Source organism: Malurus melanocephalus, unplaced genomic scaffold, assembly GCF_030028575.1.
Source record: "Malurus melanocephalus ecotype Western Australia unplaced genomic scaffold, MMel_1.1 scaffold_664, whole genome shotgun sequence".
Lineage (NCBI taxonomy): Eukaryota > Metazoa > Chordata > Aves > Passeriformes > Maluridae > Malurus > Malurus melanocephalus.
The window spans coordinates 79,192-95,670 of record NW_026623896.1 but is presented as its reverse complement, the minus strand read 5'-3'; the positions used below and the strand labels follow the sequence as shown (position 1 = coordinate 95,670).

The 16,479-nt window shown below is 56.9% G+C and overlaps 1 protein-coding gene across 2 annotated transcripts in view; it reads right to left on the bottom strand.

Moving 5' to 3' along the window:
- The window catches only part of KLF8 (KLF transcription factor 8), a 43,230-nt gene that overhangs the window by 18,652 nt on the left and 8,099 nt on the right, over positions 1–16,479 (bottom strand). Inside the window, exon 1 of one of the 2 annotated variants that reach the window (XM_057383828.1) lies at positions 11,178–11,709. The exons of the other annotated variant lie outside the window; for it this stretch is intronic. Coding sequence (XP_057239811.1) covers positions 11,178–11,321 — 144 coding nt within the window. The 5' untranslated portion in view covers positions 11,322–11,709. Of the gene's footprint in view, positions 1–11,177; positions 11,710–16,479 lie in introns of those variants that run through there. 2 annotated transcript variants of the gene reach the window in all.

The following is a 16,479-nucleotide window of genomic DNA, read 5'->3' as shown; positions in this document are numbered from 1 at the left end:
CCCAGAGAAGCTGTGGCTGCCCCTGGATCCCTGGCAGTGTCCAAGGCCAGGCTGGACATTGGGGCTGGGAGCAGCCTGGGACAGTGGGAGGTGTCAGGGCTGGAAATGRGTGATTTTTCATGCCCTTTAAGGTCCCAGATCACTCCACTTTCCTGTGATATCCTGAATGGGGGTTCAAGGCATGGGGGAACAGCGGGACCCCGCTCCCATGGGGAGCAGGCGATGGGGGACCCCRGGGCACAGGTGTGGCACAACGGTCGTGCCACAGCCCAGCCCGGGCGCTTTCTCCTCCGTGCAGGTGCACGGAACCGCAGCCTCCGCGGGAATCAGCAAACAATGGGCAGGATAATCATCAATCAACCCCCTTGGCACGGCCCTGGCAGTGCCCCTCGGCAGCCTGGCTTTATAAATAGCCTGTATTTATATCCAGATTTGGTTCAATATCAGCATTTATTGTCTCCTGGTTAAATATTGACCTGGTTAAATATTTGTTTCTCTGATCATTTGGGTTTGATACCGAGCTGCATCGACGTTATTTTCTGTTTGTTCCTCAAGTCTCCTGGAACTCTCTGTGAAACGGGATTAGCAAAGAAAGCCCCGCCACTCTTCCTTTCAGGTGTCCAAYGTTTGGCTGCCGTGAACAACAAAGCTGTGTGTCCCCAACGGGATCCGAGCTCCCATGGGAACGTGCTGGGCTCAGAAAGGCTCTGCACTGGCTCCCCTGCTCGCTCAGTGCCACAGGGGCTCCAAGCAAGTCCAAGCTGGGGCTGCCCTCGAAGCATTCATGGACTGTTTGGGTTGGAAAAGCCATCCAAGGTGATCCAGTTCAACCATTGCATCCTCCAGTCCAACCATTCCCCTTTTCCTGCAGCAATTCCCGGAGACATGTGATGTGAGACCCCATCCTGTGCAAACGTGAGCAACTCCAGGATGAGGCACTGCCCTGGAAGGACTCATAGAATCCTGGGATTATTTGGGCTGGAAAATACCTCTGAGGTGATCATGTCCAACATTTACATCCTCCAGTCCAACTATTTCCACTTTTCCTGCAGCAATTCCCCAGAGACAAAGGATGTGAGAYCCCATCCTGCCCAAACCTGGGAGTTCAGAACAACTGCAGGATGAGTCACTGGACCAACAGCGTTACASTCAGCACACCCAAACCTGGTGGCCAGGATTCCCTGGAGGATGGGATAAGCTCAGGGGCAGCCCCTGGGAGAGCTGTGTGATGGGAAGCCCCCTGCCCCAGTAAAAACAGTGSCYCCACTGCCTTGCRAGGATTCRTAGAATCCTGGGATTATTTGGGCTGKAAAATACYTCTGAGGTGATCGAGTTCAACCTTTACATCATCCAATGCAACCACTCCCCTTTTCCTGCAGCAATTCCCTGCCAGGCCGTGGATAAAGGAACTTAACCCCCCATCCTGCCCAAACCTAGAGGTTCAGAGCAACTCCAGGATGAAGCACTGCCCTCAAAGCATTCATGGATTATTTGGGCTGGAAAACACCTTTAAGGTGATCAAGTTCAACCTTTACATCATCCAACACAAACATTCCCCTTTCCCTGTAGCAATTCCCTTCCAGGCCATGGATAAAGGGTGTGAACCTCCCATCCTGCCCAGACTGAGGGGTTTGGGATACTAGGGGTGTCCCAAATGCTGTGAAATCTCCCCAGGAGCACGGGGAGATGGGGACAGCCCCAATCCCTTTGGGAGCAGAACCCACCCCTTCGCTGCCCCCGCACATGGAGGATCCACAACAACCCCAGGGTCACAGCTGTCCGCAAGGAGTGCTGGGGTGTTTAAAATTCCTGCGTTTTGGCCACCTGGGAAGGTGAGGATCCATGCTGAAACCCCTGTGCGAGCTCTCCCTGCAGCCCATGGAGAGCCTTCCCGAGGGATCCACCCCTGCAGCCCACAGAGAGCCTTCCCGAGGGATCCAATCCAGGCTCTGCAGGTCCTACAGCAGGATTTGGACCCTCCCTTCTCCAGCTTTGTGCCCCACGATGGCCAGGAGCTCCTGAAGGCTATCCCAGYGCTCCTTCCTGCCCTTGTGCTGGCACTCCCCAATGTGATAACAGTTTCCCAGGAAGGCAGGAGGCCCGGAATGTCCATCCAGGCAGCTGGGAGATCCTGAATTCCAGCCCCAGCCCAGGCTTGCTGACTGTGTTTGCGATTCTTCCCCTGCTGATAAAGGCTCTCTYCAAGGCAATCTGGCTCAGGGATTTATCACCGGGATGGTGCCGCKCAGGCAGCGATCCCAAAGGCCAAGGGAACCAGGACAAACACCCTCGCCCAACTCCAAGGGCAAGGGCTAGAAGAGGAGCAGTTGGGAACAGCCAGGCTCCAAAAACAAAGCCATAAATGGATTGAAAAATAACGAAACCTTGGAGACACCGAGCCTGGGAGGGTGAGGAAGGGSAAGCCAAGCAACATCTCCAGATGTGAGGGTGGGGGTTCTACTGGACATTGGGGTTGATCCCCATTTTTGGGGTTCATCCATGTTATTGGGATTAATCCCCATTTTTGGGGTTGATGCCTGATTTGGGGGCTGATCCACCTTATTTGGATTGATCCCCATTTTGGGAGTTGATCCCAGTTTTTGGGGTTGATCCACATTATTGGGGTTGATCCCATTTTTGCAGAATCACCAAGAGCAGCCTCAGCATGGGATGGAGCCAGAAGGCAGTTGGGATTCAGGGATGGCCTCCCCCTTCTCCCATCGCTCCAGCTCAGTGTGAGGACAACTCTCAAAGCGTGAGAAGGGAGGACACCAGGACTTAAGGGAGCTGGGCCTTCCCAGAGTCAGAGTCTGGGCTGGGGCTGCCTTCTCCCGGCTGCTTGGATGGACATTTCCAGCCTCACGGCTTCCTGGGAAGCTTTTATCACACTGGGGAGTCCCAGGGATAACCCTCTGGACCTCCTGGCCATCGTGGGGCACAAACCTGGAGAAGGGAGAGTCCATGGCCTGCTCCAGGAGCTGCAGAGCCSGGGGTGGATCCCTCAGGAAGGCTCTCCATGGGCTGCAGGGAGAGCTCACACAGGTGTCAGCTGTGGAAGGATTCCCCCTTCCCTTGTGGCCAAAACTCAGGAATTTTGAACACCCCAGCACCCCTTGGGGACAGCTGTGACCCCGGGGGCAGGGGTTGTGGACCCCCAGGACCCTCCGTGTGCGGGGGCAGTGAGAGGGTGGGATCTGTTCCTGAAGGGATGGCTGTCCCCATCTCCCTGTGCTCCTGGGGGGATTTCACAGCAGATTTACTGCAGGTGACGGCAGCTTTGGGACACTCCCAGTGCCCCAGATTCCAGGATATCCACGATTTTTGAGCTGCTCCTGCTCAGCAAAGGCTAAGGTGAAGCCCCTCAGTGCCAGTGGAGCTTTTCCATCAAAGCCAGAAAAAGGTTTTCCATCAAAGCCAATGAAGGTTTTCCATCAAAGCCAATGAAGGTTTTCCATCAAGCCAATGAAGGTTTTCCATCAAGCCAGGTGGGCCCCACTCCTGGAGGCTGAGCTGGACTGACTCCTGGTATGAGCTGCTACAGCCCCTTGGATGGTTTCTCAGCAAAAAATAAATGATTTAATGTCCTTTGAACTCTTAGAAGATCAGGAGGCTCAAATCTGCTCCAGCCCCGGCCAAAACACGGTGGAACTCAAGGAATCCTGGGTTACATGGGCAGGAATCAACGCTTAATTCGGGCATCAGCCAGGAGCAGGAGCCCACCTGCAGCTCCACTGCTCCTTCTGGATTCCCAGAACACCCTCTSCCTGCTTCTTGAATGTCACAGTCCCCAGGATGACCCAGACAAATTCATCCACCAGTTCCTGGACACAGGATACCAGGATTATCTTTGAGCATTCCCGTTCTGCCAGTTACACACCCCTGCTCTGAGTCCTGAACATCCCACGGGGTAGGTTTCCCCAGCTAGTGGGATTCACTCTGGCTTCCCCAGCTGGTGGGATTCACTCTGGCTCCCTCAATGCCTCTGGAGCTCACCCTGGTCTCCAAGGCAGCACATTGCCCGGGGCTGACAAAGGCATGAGTCATGGGTGGCRTGCTGGGGCTTGTGGAGCCCTCCCRGCATCCCCATCCCACCAAACAGGCCACAGATCCTGTTCTGCCCAGGGAACCAGCGGGCAGAGCCCGTGTGAGGTCGGGTTTCACGTGCAGACAGCAAATCCCACTAGCCCTGTGGCCACAACTTCCTCCCAAAACAAACCCCAAGGCAGRCGGGAATGTCGCGTTGGGTCAACTCTCCTTCCAAGAGTTCTCCTTGAACTTCCCCAGGTCAAGGAGATTCTGCCAAAGCAGGGAGCCAGGGTGACACTGGARCAGGTCCATTCCCGCAGCCCCTTCTGCCACATGTCCCATCCCAAGTATTTTATGGGATCATGGAATGGTTTRGGTTGGAARGGATCTCAMCCATCRTCTCATTCCACCCCCTGCCAYGAGCAGGGAGCTCTGTGYCCCTGGTGTTGGTCTGGGAGCAGAAATCCAGAGTTTCCTTCACACCCAGGGCCTTCCACTCAAACYCTTTCCAGGTTTCCCCTGTGTGTGAAGGAATCCCCAGTTGCTGTTAATTAAGGCAGGCCGATTACAGCCCAGGCCAATAAGAGCTCCCAGGGGAAGGCTCCGAGCCCTGGAGAGGCTCCAGCTGGAGCACTGGGAGCCCGGGCACTGCCAGCCTTGGGAAACACAGCAGGGACACTCCTGGGGTCCCCAAGGGGATGACAAACCTCAAATTAATGGCTTTGAGTTCCTCCCACTCCACAGAGCCACAAAACCACCAAACCACCAAACTGGAAATTGCTCAGAATGTTCAGAAATGTTTTGGATGAGCAGCTGGGGAGATGTTCTGATTTTCCCAACAAATTCGAGTCTTTTCCACAGTTTAGAGAAACACAAACCTGCTCATTGTGAGGATTTTGAAMATATCCAGCCATTCCTGGGTTTAGTTCCCTGAAATATCCCTAAGGAGCAGCAAAATGATGATGATTTAGAAACAACATTAAAATATTTGGGCTAAATAAATACACAACAAACAAACCCCATGGGCTGGATGGGCTGGAGAGCATCCACATTCTCTGGCCTCTCCAAGGTGGGCTCAGATCCATGAAACAAATTGCCTCAGGTGTGAGAGATGCGATAAAGGATGGATAATATTCTGGGGTTTGGGATAAACCTGGGTTTTTGGATAAACCTGGGTTTTCAAAGCAGCCATACTGGGACCAATTCCTTCCATTCCCTTCACCTGCTGGGACTAATAATCCTACAAAGACTCAGGTCCCAAAATGCATTTTAATACTTGCAAATCCTGCGCTGGGTGGAAACTTGAATGTCCCMCTTTCATCACATCGAAAAAATAATAATTTCCAAGAATCTTCCCAGCATTTGTGAACTCAATGAAAGATTCTTTGTTTGAGTTTCAAGCCGAGCTTGAACGGGGCTGAACCTCTTTGATGTGGTAAACAGCCCATGGGGGTTTTTTGGAGGGTTTTCATGCTAGCTCAAGTTCTGAGAACATCTGAATGGTAAACACGAGTTCTCCAATCGCCRGGGCCCGGCGGGACCCGGTGACTCGGGGAATTCGCCAATGGAGCGGGAGGAAAGCAAACACTGTAATCGAGCTCACAAGACGCTCGTAAGTGCGATTATTTGCAGTGGATGGGTTGRATAAAAGAACTCACTGGAGCAGGGAGGGAGAACAAAACAGCGCCGGGAGGTGACCGAACAGGTTTGAGAGGGGGAAAACTGCCGGGCGATGATGCACGGGCCAGAAATGCATTCCCCAAAGCCCGGCGGGTGAGTTCAGGTGCCGCTGTTTGCTTCCCACGCACCGCTCGGGAGGAGCCGCGAAGGGAAATCCGTTGTGGATCGGAGCGCCCCGCTCATCCCCTCCTTCCCCAGGTTTCCAAAAAGCAAAAATACCAATCCCGCCAGGCGCTTCTCCCGCTCGTCCGAGTGGAGAGCAGGTTTCAGGGAGGAGGATGAGCACGGCACACCTGGGATCCGCGTCCCCTTCCYTGCTCCCCACCTTCCCGAGCCAAACTTCCTTCCCGCAGGCAGAACAATCAGCYTTTGTCCCACTGGGATAAAGCTGCGTAGCTCCGCCGCTCAAAGTTCGGCCGAGCAATTCCGTGGAGCTGTTCCATCCCGCTCCTCCTTCCATCCGGGGAATTGGGGGGTTGGATGCGCCAGAAAAGTAAAATAATGGATATTATGGATGAACCCCCCGAATTTCCCAGGGTTTGGCTCGCTGGTTTGATCCAAAGCCTCCCGCACGCTCTGGAGTGGATCAGCCACGGGACCAAGCCCCGGGTGGGCTGGGGACTCTCCCTGAGGCTCTTCCTGCAAAATCAGACGGATAAATGGATCSTTTTTGGGGATCTGTCCTAATTCCCCGTGACCCTGCAGACACCTGCCAGGCATGATGCCCATCTGACTTGCAAATCCACAGACTGGTCCCGAGCACACCGGGATCAGCTGATCCCAAAGCAAAACAGAGGGAAGGATCCCTCTGCCTGGAGATTCCTGACACAAGGCCCAGCCCCAGCAGCTCCCAAACCCATCCCTTGTACCCAGAGGGATCAGCTGAGTCCGTTCCTCTGTGTCCAGATTTAACTTTCCATCTCTCCCACCCTGTTCCTGCACATCCTGGAGCCTGCCTGTACTGTCAGCACCCTTTGGAAATCGATTTTGCACACTTTTGTGGAATTTCAGAACCCTTTTCCAAAGCCGGGAGGATCCTCAAGGGCAGAACTTCCCAGACATCCGGGAGGAAATGCGGAGCACCACTTTACTTGCCCATGGGAGCACATTCCATGGAAGGAGCAGCTCGGGAAGGGGAAGGAGGGATGGGACACAGAGGGGAAGGAGCAGGGGACACCAGCCTGCTCCACTTCCACGGCTGGAAAAATGGGATCCTGGCAGGATGAGCTCAGCTCCCTGCCCAGCCAGGGCTGAAGGCTGCAGRAGCACCTGGACCCTCTGGAGCTGTGGGTGGTGGCTCTGCCCGGGTGCCAAACCCACCCAGTCCCCTCCCATTGTCCCCACCCTGCAGGGACACCTCTGATGGCAGCACCACAGGATCAGGGCCTGTCCCCAAACACGGGCACAGCCCTGGAAATGGGCACTGCCCTATGGGACTGGCATCTGTGGTGTCCCAATCCCTGGGACAAGCAGGACCAAGGGAAAGGACACAGAACTGTCACCCCTGAGCACCCTGGAGGGTCCTCAAACTGCAGAGATATGTCCAAGCTGAATCACCCCTTTCCAAAAAGGGTGGGCAGGCCCTGGCACAGGGTGGAATTCCCAGAGAAGCTGTGGCTGCCCCTGGATCCCTGGCAGTGTCCAAGGCCAGGCTGGACATTGGGGCTGGGAGCAGCCTGGGACAGTGGGAGGTGTCCCTGCCATGGCAGGGGTGGCACTGGGTGGGATTTAAGGTCCTTTCCCACCCAAACCAATCTGGGATTCCATGGTTCTGGCCCAGCCTCTCATTCCAGGTCTGCAGCAAAATTCCAAAGTCACCATGTCTCCTCTTCTGACAGAAAAGCCAAATTTATTCCCTTCCTGCAGCTCCTGAGAGCCCAGGGAGATGGAACTTCCCTTGGGAGCTGCACTGGGCACTCCARCACCTCTTGTGATAAATAAAGGAATTTTATTTATGGAATTGTATTTATTCCTTTTTCATAAAATGAAATCTTATTTATCAAGATTTTCCTGGACCTGACCTGGGTCCTTTTCCAGGACCCATCACCTTGGTTCCTGCTGGGCTGTGCAAGGTGGTGGAGCACAAGGAGCCTGAAAACCCATCCCTGCTCCAAGGGACAGCCACCCATCCAGGACAAGGATGTGGCCAAAGGAGATGCAGGACATGGCACAGGGACAGGGCAGGATTGGAAGAGCTCCTGAAAGCTGGAACACTCCTAAAAATGTTGGATCCAGCTTCTCCTGTGATACAGAAGCAAAATCCCTCCAGGATAAAGTCATGGGAACACCACAGCACCTCTTCCAGTCTGTTGGAAGGGCCTGGGAGATGCCATTCCTGGCACTGAGGATGTGAAATGCCAAGAAAAGCTCTGGGAGCAGCTCTTCCCTGATMCCATCCGAGCACCTCCCCAATGCCRGAGAGGTTTYATTCCCCCTCAGCCCCRAGGGAGCCAAGGACAGGGTCAGGCAGTGCTAGGGGGGCAGGAATTGGGCTCAGGAGACACAAAGGGAGYCCTTTGCTCCTGTTCCTCAGCCTGACCCCAAGGAAAACCCCTTTCCAAGCTCACCAGGATCTTCCTCTTTTCCCCACTGGAATTTCAGCCCCACTGGGCTTGCCAGCCCCAGCACAACTGCCCTGGGGCCTGGCATGGGGAGGACGGGGTTAAACCAAGGGACAGGCTGGGGGTTTGTCYGTCCCTCTCCTCCCTCAGCAGCCCTGGAGCCCCCAACACCAGAATTCCCGATGGACCCAGAGAGACAGGGAGTGCCTTCCCAAGCCCTCAGGGACAGGGGATGGCACAGCCACCTCCCCCCAACCACAGGGAATCCTGGAGGGGCCAATTCCTGCCAATCCCTGACTTGCAGGCCCTGGGGCAGCTCCTCAGCCAGCCCAGAGGGTGATCCCAGGGTGCTCCTCCACCCCAGGTGCCCAGGAATGCTGGAGCAGGGATAAACCCCCCAAGCCCCTCATCTACCCAGGGGGATCCAGCAGCCACACAAAAGGATTGCCTCTTCTTCTCCTGAAACATTCCCTGGATGTGCCTTGCAGCACTATTATTATTATTATTATTATTATTATTCTCATCATCATCATCATCATCATCATCATCATCATCATCATCATCATCATCATCATCAATCATCATTATTATGTTATTATTCATTCTATTATTTTATAATTATTTTTATTTTTCATTATTTTCTATATTATTATTGTTATTATTGTTGTTGCTGTTGTTATTAGTTTTGTGATTATTTTTGTTCCTATTTTTATTTTTTTATTATCATTATTGTTGGGTTTTTTGTTGTTACTATTATTAGTTTTATTTTTCTTTTTATTGTTATTTTTATTATGTATTAATATTAGTATTAGTATTGATCTTCCCTCCAGCTTTTACCTCTGGAGATGTAATGAGGAAAACACTTTTTCTGGCTGATTTCAACTCAAATCAGGAACGAAAACGCTTTCCTCTCACCAGCCCTTTTCCCTCCTCTTTTCCCTGTTGCTTTAACTCAKGGCCGGGTGGCCTTGGAAAAGCCAAGGAAAGGGAAAAAACGCTTGGAAACCCCWCAAAGGATCTGTTTCCACTGACAGTAAAATATCAACAGCAAAGAATCCCGCCTGCAAAGCAATTTTAGGGGAATGTATGGCAGCAGGACTTTGAGATCGCAGGGACAATCTGCTCCCGCCTGTTCCCGAGCTGGAGCAGCGGGAAGGGCCTGGAGCTGACAGGTCACAGCCTCTGGCACCAGCCTTGTCAAACGGTGCCATAAAAACACTCCCGGAGCAAAGGCTTCCCAGCCCCGCAGCCTTCCAGCCCTTCCAGCCTCCCACAGCCCYGCAGCCTCCGGAATCTGCTGGGAGAGCATGGCCAGGCCATGGAAACCCCTCCCCGGGGAATGTGGGGTCTGGCCCGGGGCTCTCGGGGTGTCCCACCCATGGTGCTGCTCCCTGCGTGGGTTTGTGCTGCTGGGGGCAGGGGGATCCATGGGATCTGCTCAGCACCACCGCTGCTGTCCCAGATCCCAGAAAGGGACACGGGAGGGTCAGTGGCAGAGGGGTGACACCTCCAAGGCCATCCTCCAAGCTGCCACCACCCCGGAGCAAAGCGGGACCAAACTGGGAGGAGARATCTCCTTTCCCTTGGAAGGGCAGCAGGGATGGGCAGGGGGTGACGGTGTCTCCAACCATGGGTGGCCCCATGAGGGGACAGGAGGTGGCTCAGGGCTGGCCCACTGCCTCACCCCACCCAGATGGAAAAAGGGGGAAAGCCAAGCTCCCCCTCTCCCAGCCTGGTCTAGGGGGAATTTGGAGGGAGCTGAGAGCTTTTCTCACCCCGGAGGGAACAGGGGATAATCCCCAGCTTCCCAGGAGCCACCACCTGGCTGCTGATCCCGGTAATCTCAAACCCKGCACCGAGGGGCAGGAACACCACAGGGAAGGAGGAACGGGCTGCACGGCCCCTGTCTGACCCCACAGCCATGGCTGACAGCCCCTGTGGGTGCTAGATCTCCAGGGAATCCAGAGACGGATACCCAGCCTTCACCCTGGAGGGACAGGGCCCCAAAATGGCCCTTGGAGCACTGGGGCCGTGGGGACAAGGGAAGAGGCAATGGACACACAGCCCAAGCTCTGTACCTGGTGCCCCCAGCCTGGGAATGGCCACCCAGGAGGTCTCCAGAGGAGCAGCAGCCGGGATGAGATCCCTGCGGATCCCTGCGGATCCCTGGGGCCAGAGCGCTCCCGCCCTGATCAAAATGGCGCTGGGGCCGTGGGGCTCGGGGTTAATCATTACCCGCGGGCACCCCGCACCCCACGGAGCGGGAAAAGGGGCAAAGCGCGGCTCCAGGGTGGGGCTGGGCCTGCCTCGCCCCGCTGCCCACCGCGGAGAGCGGCTGGAAGCGCTCCATGGCGGGACACGGAGCCTCAGGCCCTCGGCTGGGGTGGACAACAGCGCTCTGGCCACAGCCCGGGACAGGGGTGGGCCTGCAGGAACATCCCAAAGATTTATCCGGCCTTTCTCCRGGGGGAATGCTGCCAGGGAATCTCAAGGAGCATTCCTTCCCTGCCGTGGCGGCAGAGAAATACACGGAATTCAATAAAATGGAAAATAAACGTCAAACGTTTCCCCTTTGGCACTCATGGATGCAGCAACCCCACAGCCCATGGCCTTCCCGGTGGGAGAGTCCCTGGACACCCAGGATTGAACCCTGGAGTGGGAGCAAAGCCCACAGACACCGGGGAGTTCTGAAGAAGGCAGAAAGGAGGCAAAAAAACCCAACCCAAAACACCCGAGCGAAAACCAACACGCCCGGGAGAGAACCCRGCCGAGGGGGACGCAGGAGCTGGCAAAGCCACGGAGGTATCGCAGCAAAGAGGGGGAAACCAAGTGGAATTGGCCCAAATCCGGAGGTTTTCAGGAGGCTCCGCGCACCTGAGCAGGCAAAAGTGGCCCCTTCCCAACGCTTACCTGCGCCAGGTCGGGAGGGTGTTCCAGGGGCCGCGAGGGGGCTTTGATGTCCTCGAAGACCGGGGTGTCCTCGTGGGGGTCCCCGGACATGGTGACAGGTTTGAGCGGCGCCAAGACGGCGGCGTCCACCAGCCCACCGCTCATCCCCCCGCACCCCACGCGGGGACGAGCCCGGCCCGAAAAACTGGGGAAAAAGGGGGGGAAAAACGAGGAGAAAGCAAGGAAGGGGAGGGGAAAGGGGAAAAAAACGGCCTGAGGCGAGCCGGAGCGAGTGGCGGCGGTGGGAGGCCGGTGGCGGTCGGGAAGGCTTTACCTGGCCGCGGGAGGAGGAAGCGCCGAGCTGGAGCAGCGCGGGGTGCGGAGCCAATCAGACTCACAGCGGTGGCCCCGCCGCGGCCCCACCGCGACACCCGCGCATAAAAGGGACACGGGGAGRGTGCCCGGGAGCTCCGGCAGCAGCCGCGATCACACACGGAGCTCGGGAGGCTCCRGCACCCCGGGATTCAATCCCAGCCCCGAGCGGGTGAACGCGCAGCTCCAGCCGGGAAGCTCTGGGACTTCAGGATTCAAATSCCAAAGCCAAGGTCTGTCACCAGCCGTGTTCCAACAGGGAGCTCAGGAAACCCCAGCACCACAGGATTTAACCCCAATCCCAACMCCGAGCGGGTGACCGGGAGCTCTGCCACCAACCATGATCCCACATGGAGCTCAGGAAGCTCTGGCACCCCAGGACTCAAATCCCAACYCCGAGCTGGGAGCTCTGCCCCCAGCCATGTTCCTACACAGAGTTCAGGAAGCTCTAGCACCCCAGAATTCAGGCACAACCCCAAGCTCTGTCACCAGCTGTGCTCCAGCAGGGTACTCAGGAAACCCCAGCACCCCAGGATGCATYCCGATGCCAAGTTCCATCACCAACCATGTTGCAACAGGGAGTTTAGGAAGCTCCAGCACCCCAAGAGTCAAATCCCAAACTCAAGCAGGTAGCCAGGGGCTCTGCCACCAGCCGTGATCCCACACAATGCTCAGGGAGCTCCGGCACCCCAGGATTCAATCTCAGCCTCGGAGCCCTGCCAGGAGTCTCATCAGCCATAGGATCTGGGCAGTTCCAGCACCACAGGGATGAAGGGATCAGTCCCAACCTGAGGCCTGAACCCCACCAAGCTGAGCAACTCCCCAGCTGGGCCACTGTCCCCAAACTCAGTCCCCTGCCCTGAAACAAGGGAACAAGGGACAAAAAAAWTCCATTTTTTTGCAGCCAGGGGTACTTCCTAATGAGAAAATGCCGTATTTTCCATGAATGATTCAATTTCACACCAAAACTAATTTTGAAAGGGGAGATCCCTGCTTGCTCGCACTTCACATTCCCAGGGGAGAAAAAGGGAAGGAACAAAAGTGAAAGGGACAAAACTCGAAGGAAAAAAAAAGGAGCAGCTAGAAAAGCACAGACAGGTAGGAGGACATGGCCCTTCCCAGCACGGCTCACACGCAGACACCCRGCAGCCAGGTTTGGGTTTCACTTTTTGAAGGGAAGCAGTGTAAAAATCCAGAGATACAAAGGAATGAAAATCACCTTTCTGGGAAAGAGCTAAAAAAAAAAAAGCCATTCTGCTCTGGATGATCCAGCCTGGGCTGTCCCCAGCCCCTCCCCTCCCTGCATTGTGCCAGGCTCAGGACGAGCCTTCCTCTGCTCTCCTCCCTGTGCTCACCCCTGATTTTGGGGCTCCCAAACCAGCCCCAGATTCCCCATTTCCCTGTGTCTCCCAGAAGGATCCCACATGGACAGAGATGCTGCTGTCACCACCTTGGGGACATCCCAGCATGTCCAGGGGACCCAAGAACCACAGGAATAGGGGAAGAAGGGGGGCTAAGGCTGCTCTACCCCCCTGGCCAAAGGGAAAGGGGCCRGAGTCCTGCCAGGGAAGGGGAATGCCTGTTCCCATGGGATTCCTGCTGTTCCTGTGGGTTTCCTGCTGTTCCCATGCAATTCCTGCTGCTCCAGGGGCTTCACAGCAGCCACACAAGGCCTGTGACCGCTCCAGCCAGGAGCCACAGCAGAGMTTTGATGTCACACCTGCCACCCCACACCAGGGACCCAAACCATCAGCTGGGGGGGCTGAGCACCCCAGAGAGCAGAGTTTGGGGAGCCCTCAGGAAAGCAAACATGGGAATGGCTCAGGCCTTGCCAGCAGGGTTTGGTTTTGCAGGGAAGCTGCGCTGCTGCTGGAGCTCTCTCCAGGGCTCCCAGGTGAGGCAAGGGATGGGGACATCTCACCGAGCYCTGCAGGACCAGATGGGGAAAGAAGGAAGTTCACAGTGTTGACACAGGGTGCCCAGAGAAGCTGTGGTTGTCCCTGGATCCCTGGCAGTGTCCAAGGCCAGGCTGGACATTGGGGTATGGAGCAGCCTGGGACAGTGGAAGGTGTCCCTGCTATAGCAGGGGTGGCCCTGGGCTTTAAGGAACTTTCAACCCAACACAATCCATGATTCCACAATTCGGTGATAAATTAAACAATCCCAAAGAGTTCTCTTCCTCTCCATCGCAGCTGCAGCACYGGGTGAATCCCGTTCCTGGGCTCCTACCAGGCTGCTCTGCCCTGCAGGGATCAGTCCARGATTTCCCAAGGTGGAGCAGCCTCTCCTTGCAGGGATTGCTCAAACCCAGGCACTGCCCTTATCTGCCCCGGGGGAACGGCCTTGAGCCCGTCTGTGTCTCCGGCTCTTTGCCCCGGGGGGGCCCCCGCCGGTCCCGTTGTGTCCCCACGTGCCACCCGCGATGGCACAGMGATAACGGTGGCTCCCCGTGCCCCGGCCACCGGCGCGCTCCCCTCCCGACATTGCTCACGTTTTCCTCCCTCATGCCGTGCAGAATTCCCTTCGAAAAGCCGGCACCGAGAGGCTGAAGAGGGTTTGGGAAGGGAGACGCTGTGCAGGAGGGAGGATCTGGAGCTGGAACGGGGACCCAACCCGGGGGCTGGAGCTTGGATGSGGTGGGGCTGCTGGGGGTCCATAGGGAGAGCTGGGGAGCAAACCCTGCTCCCTGATCCCTGATCCCAGCTCTGGGTGGGGATGGAGTGCTCCGGGCCCATGGAATGGTGAGAAAGGACAGCCGGGTCCTCCTCTCACGAAGAAGCAGGAGGTGAAGCCCCGAGTCACAGAGACTTGAGCTGAAAGGCGCCAAATTTTGAGGAAATCTGGATCAAGTGGAGAAGCAAACCTCGGCTCACACCTCTCAAATTATCCTAGACACAGCCAGAGGCACCCCCGGCCTGTCCCCAGMATCCCCACCTCAGCCCCCACCCCTGGGCTGGGTCCCCAGGGACCCTCAAGAGCCASCACTCAGGGTCCCATCCGTGCCGGGGCCCCACAGCACAGCCCACCCAGGCGGTGGGGGCTGGGGAAGGGGCCAGACCCTGGCTGGGGGTCCCTGGCCCTGCTTTCCTCCTGCAGCGGCGCTTCCCCACCCTGCTGCCACCCCAACCGCAGCCAGCCTGCCCAACGCGGGGCCGGAGCACCCACCTCTCTCTGGGCCGTGGTGGACATCCCCGCTCCGCTCTGGCCGTGTCTCCCTGGGGCGAGGCCGGCCCGGGCGAGGCCGGGAGCTCCTGCTTCTGCCGGGGGCTGCTCGGATCCCTCTGGGCAGGGCCACCCCCGCCCGCCCGTGCCCACGGCCGGCACAGCACAAAGCTCTGCAGAGCCGCCGGAGCAGCCCCGCGCCTCCCCCGCTCCCCCACCGAAACCCAAAACCACCTATTTTTGTCTTTTCCTTTCTCCTCCTCGGGAGCTTTCCAGCCATCAAATGCTTCCCGGGAGCCCTTCAAAGGGAAAGCGGCCGCCCCATCCCATCCACTTGCTAAACCAGTCTGAGCAGTGCCGGGCGGGCGGGCGGGAGAGGCCCCGGCTCCCCCGACAGGGACGGGGACAAGGAACCGTCTGCAGGGACCTCGGGTGACCCCAGAGCCAGGGGATGGACAGGCACCGCCACCCCACTGCCCACCCCAGGGACACGGGGGTGCCACCGGCCAGCAGGAGCCCCTGGCAGGCTGCAGACCCCTCCTTCATTCAGCAGGGAAGCAGGTTTGGGATTGCAAAATTCTTCTCCCAGCCAAGGAAAGTTTTCCTAACCTCTCTGCTTTCCTCACTTATTTCTGTAAGCACCTCGGGGCCTTTTTATAAGTGATAACAATAGTAGTAAGTAGGAAGTGACMAAAAAGGTAATGTAATAAYTATTTCGATGTTAGGCAAAGTCAATGACGACTAATGCAGGTGATGGGGAAAGGGCTCCGAGGAGCTGGGGAGGCCCCYAGTATCCCCAGTCAGGTGGTGGGGGAGCACTGGTGGGGATCACAGCCCCCAGCAGGGAGATTGAGCAGCTCCTTCAGGCATTCCTGGGAGAGGAGGRGGGCCGTGAAGGAGCAGAAGGGCCTGAGGATGAGGTGAGTTTCCAGAAGTGACAGGGTGGAAGGAAGGGAATGGTATCRACCTGTTCTCCTCCAAAAAACCCAGCCTTGTGTTTCTTGCCAAACCTAGAAAACAACTGGGAGGGATCGCTGCTCCCAGCTGGGCTCCCACAGCACAGGGAGACCCTACAGCACCCACCAAAGAGCCCAGCCATGAGCACAACCCCACCCAGGCACTGGAGAATCCCAGAGGATGTGGGGCTGGATGTGCCATGGGGTCTGGCAGCTCTGCAGCTACTGCAGGGCTTTGCTGAAGCTCAGGGACCACCTGTCCCCACAAAAGGGGTGGCACAGCCCTCCCTGGAGCTCACCTTGCCCCTGGCACCCTGCAGGACAGCCCCAGGATCACGGGGATGAGGCAGGCCCAAGGTGAGCGCCAGGAGGCTCCGTGGCTGTGGAAGGGGCTGGGACAGCTCCAGCACAGCCCAGGGTAGAGATGCAGGGCCCAGGCTGAGCTGAAACGGGCCCGGGGTGGAGCTGGGGGTCTCCAGTGGGGCTGCTCAGAGCAATTAAATGCCCTCAGGGTTTCACCCAGGAGAGTGGGCTGGACCTCCTGGGGCGATGATTCCAGCCCCTGGGGTGATGATTCCAGCCCCTGGGGTGATGATTAGAGCTCCTGGGACGATGATTCCAGCCCCTGGGACAATGATTGGCAGCCCCTGGGATGACAATTCCAAGTCCCTGGGGCAATGATCCCAGCCCCTGGGGTGATGATTCCAGCTCCTGGGATGATGATTCCAGTCCCTGGAACGCTGATTCCATCCCCTGGGATGATGATTGCAGCCCCTCGGGAGGGTTGGCACCTGCTGCCTTTGTGGCAGGACCTCAGCATCTTCTCCAACCAC